Raw genomic sequence first — 4,490 nt, forward strand, 5'->3', positions numbered from 1 at the left:
GTTATGTTACATGGCCAAAGGCACTTTGCAGATGTGGTAAGGTTATGCAAGTGACTTTAAGATAAAGATATTATACTGGAATACCTGGCTGGACCCCAGGTAATCTAATGACTGACCCCTTACAAGCAGAGAACCTTCTCTGGCTTGCTGCAGAAGAGAGATGTGGCAGACAGGGAAGTTCAAGAAATGCCAAGCGTGAGAAAGATTCAAAGTTTAATTGCTGACTCAAAATATATGGGCCCACATGTGAGGACAGGGGAGAGGTCTAGAGAAACTATGGCAGCTCCAGCTGACAGTCAGCAAGAAAACAGGGCCTTGGTCTTATTATCACAAAGAACTGGGTTCTGCCACAACCTGAATGCTTTTGGAAGGAAATTGTTCCCAGAACTCACGAGGAGAGGTCTGGCAGCTGAAAGCTTGACTTGGGCCTTGTGAAACCCAGAACAGAGAAACCAGCAGAAGCAACTTGGATTTCTTACCGACAGACATGTGAGAGAATAAATTTGTGTTGTTGTAAACTGCTAAATTTGTGGCAATATGTGGAATACTGGCATAAACTTCTGGAAGGGCTACAGGGTCTGTTAGAATCCAGTCTAGGCAGATGGTTGTGACCCAGTGATTTCCTTGGTCCTTCCTCATCTACCATTTAGAAGGGAGGCTTTGGTCCTTTACCACTTAGTTAAGCTCACTCATCAGTGTACAGATTCAGTGGCCAGTCTCAAATAAGTCAGCAGATTAAATTCTCTTTTCTTTCTAACATTGTCTGCTTTCTAAAACCTTCTAACTTCAGATTTATCTTGCAAGAACCTGTAGATCCTGTGCCTAATCTACTTACAAGCCAATTTGGAAAAAATTTTGAAAGTGTGGTGGAAGCACCCAGATCAGATGAGCAGACTTCTAAACTTCACCTCCAAAGTAAACAACAGTGGTTGGGGCTGCTGCTAGAAGAGAGATTCCACAGTCAGGGATGGGACAGACGGGATGTCTGCAGGGAGTTGGAATGCTCTAATCAGGGGAAAGGTGGGTGATTCTGGGTTTTCTGTTCCACTGGGAGTAGAGTGCAGCCTTATAAAAGGAAGCAGGGGAGAGCTGGACAGCAGGTTAGGATCCAGATGTGGGCATGAGGGCACACTGGGGAAGACCCAGGGGAAGAGTGATGTAATTTGGAAAGGACTGGATCTGGTCCCATGTACCAGCATTGGGGAGAATCAGCCCTAAAAGAACCCTGTGGATAGGGGCAGGAGAACCTTAGGCAAATGTAGGCCATAGATAGTCCTCACTTGGTGTTTAATTCTCATTTTCACTTTATTAATACACCTGGGTTTAGTACATTGGCTGCAGATACCTTCTTTTTTTTATTTCCCGGGAGACATTGTGGAGTAATGAGAAATGAATTAAAAGATAGAAAGTTGGCCTCAGGCTGGGAGGGGTGGAACAGTGTGGGCTCTAGAGGAATTCAGACCAGGGTTCTGGTCCCAGCTCTGTCCCTTACAAGCCAGGTGAACTCAGGAAAATTGCAAAACACTATGAGCCTCAGAGTCTTCATCTGTGAAATGGACTTGATAAGTAGTCCTCTTGCTCTTGCTTCACATATATCATGTAAATAGGAATGTTGGAATGTAACTTATGCAAGACACTGGCACAGTCTCTGGCATTTATTGGGTTTTACTAAACTTTAGTTATTACAATAATTATTTTCACCCTAAAACCTACTAACCTCCCCCTCTGGTTTATTTTTTTTTAATCCAGGAAATATCATAGAATTTGTAGCTCTCTAGGATATGGCGTAAGAAATCAGCCAATATGTTGCTTAGCATGTTAAACTAAGTTACTTGCTGTATAAATTTTCTTAGGATATATTATTTATTACTGGTGTGGGGGATCCTACCCAGTTTGACGCAACTCAGAATTCCTGAAATTTGTGTCAAAGTCTATTTCCATCCCTCCCTCATATCTTCCCTTCCATCCAAAACACTTGTGTTTGCAATTACTTTACCTCCATCACAAATCTAGTTCTAGCTTAGAGTTTACCAAATTACATCCCAGATAACCTAATTAGAATGCCCATCTATTGGATGGACTATGTCTCTCCCAGCCCAAGGCAAAGAGTGCCAGCACAGTGGCTTCTGAGCATGCCGCCTCATATAAGTATCACCCTTACTTCTCAGACACTCCATTGTTATAATGTGCACAAATCACCTATTTTTTGGACTGTGCTCCTCCACACTGGAAAAAGCGCACAGGCCCTCTTCCACTTCCGCCCCAGGTGAAGATCGCTCTGCTTTATACATGATCTTGAAGCAACTGCTAAAAGCAGCTTTCCATTCCAGGCTTTAGTCTCTCAATCTGAGACACATCATCTGAGATTTTAGTCTCTGCCTACCGCTCAAACAAACTCATCTGACCCACCACCCAGCTTAATTAAAATTACCTCCCACTGAAGGGCTTGCAGTTTCCCAAGGTCTCAAACCCCTTTACCATGGGATATTTATATTTCACTACAATTAAAACCCCCAAGTCCTCACACCATCTTTTGACTTGTCCTTTTAGTGGTAGGGAATATCTTACAATATTCCTAACGTCATAGCTGCTCCAAGACTTTAAAATTCTACTTTAAAATTCTATGGGCAGGAATGGTTCTTGTTCATCTTAGTATTCCCCATACTAACAGGGAGCTTTGCAAAGATTAGATGCTTAATTATTGTTAAGGGAGAAAAAAGTGGGCCACTGAAAAAGAGGTCTAATTTATTACAATATTATTTCTCCAATATTAATAATAATAAATATTATTATTACAATAATATTTATTACAATATTATTTTATTTTTATATATATATCATGTTATGAAATAACAGACCAAAAGTGATAAATGAAGCCAAGAATTTATCATCTTTTATTTATTTCTTGACCCCAACTATTACATTGTTGAGTTTTTCACATTTCCAAGGAAATGCCTCGTCTATTGCCATGTTATCTTATTCCAAATTACTAAATAAGGTAGAACTTTTCCAATTAGTTTTACAAAATAATAAAACTCTTACTCTTAAATCTCATTCCCAGCCACCAGTGTTTGAGCAACATCACTCATAGATTTGGATTATGAAGCTACTTAAACCTTCTATTAAAAGGAACAATATTTTAAAAAATTATCCAAGTTACTACATAGAACAGAAACACAAATATATGTTATACACTATGTTGTCTGCAGCCCCACCCCAACCTTCTACTACTTAGAATGTGGACTTCTCTTTTTAACAACAAACTGAAGAATCTGCCTCAGACTCTATTGGGGTGGGAGGAGCTGCTGGCTATGGCCCTGGAGCGCACGCTGGCCAGGGCAGCAGTGCCAGCCCTGGCTGCAGCCCTGGCTCGGGCTCTCTCTCCCTCATCCCTCAAAGCCCCTTCATACCAGGATGGGAAGGCACTGGGGACCATATCATGGATCTTGGCCACAAACTCCAGCACTTTCATCTTGCTGGTTTCAGCGTGGGCTCTCGGGCCCCACAGAAACTCATAGCACAGAGGATCGCTCTTGGGCACCTGGCGGTACTCCAGATACCTTTCCCGCACTAAATCTTTGGAGATAAGCTTCCTGGGCTCCCCAAAAATGAAGTGCTTCCTCCCCTCATATAACCCCATCACATTCAATATTTGCCAGACTTGCTCCTCAGTGGCACAACTGCCCTTAGTCAAGATCACACCCAGAATAGCCATCAACAGGCCTGTCTTGGGAACCTCTTTATCATTGCTCAGGTTTGCATCATAGCTTGGTTCTGGCTTGTTGACAAGGACATAGATGTGCCGGTAGGGATCCACTTCCTTCAGGTCAAGGCCAAAGATCATCTCCAGGTGCTCAGAAGCTCTCTTGAGGATCTCAAGGAAGTGATTCCTATAAATCTGGATTATATTTCTCAGCATATCTGCCTTGGTAATAGGCTCTTTCATTAGATGCTTGTACAACAGGTAGTACACCAGTATAACCACCTTCTCATCCATATGGCCTCTGTAGATGGGCTCAGTGTATGAAACAGCTCTGGCTCTCTGACCCTGTGGATTGCAATATGACCAAGCAATAGGTGAGTTTTGGGAAATAGCTTTGCAATGAGGAAGAAGACGGGAACTCTTCTCCCACTCTCACAGTGGCCTGAGCACCTACCAGATCCTCAGGCTCGTCTAGGGCCTGGCAGCGTTTTTCTTGGGCACAGAGCTTACTCTTCTGACCCCGAGGCATGATGACTTTCAACAAAAGCAGCAGGCAAGTGGCGGGTGACTCAGTGACCTAAAGGAAAGAGGATGAGATTGCTGGGCCACTTCAACAGGGAGATAGATACAGCCTTGGCCTCTACTGAAGGCCGCCTCTGTAGGTTTCCTTGAGGGCACTGTTCTAGGAGCCCACAGAGTTCCTATTCTCTAATTTGCCTCTTCCCTGAGGACCCTGTGGAAATAACTAGGGTGTACCTTAGCTCCTACCTACCAAATCTGCCTGGGG

General features: G+C 43.2%; 1 protein-coding gene across 1 annotated transcript; it reads right to left on the reverse strand.

The window, feature by feature from the left end:
- Window positions 1-3,277: 3,277 nt before the first annotated feature.
- Window positions 3,278-4,232, reverse strand: LOC136142034 (melanoma-associated antigen B10-like). The gene is given in 2 exon segments (XM_065900135.1): window positions 3,278-4,093; window positions 4,095-4,232. Coding segments are annotated over 2 exon segments (954 nt in total).
- Between the last annotated feature and the right edge of the window lie 258 nt (window positions 4,233-4,490).

This window comes from Phocoena phocoena, chromosome X (genome assembly GCF_963924675.1).
Source record: "Phocoena phocoena chromosome X, mPhoPho1.1, whole genome shotgun sequence".
Taxonomy (NCBI): domain Eukaryota; kingdom Metazoa; phylum Chordata; class Mammalia; order Artiodactyla; family Phocoenidae; genus Phocoena; species Phocoena phocoena.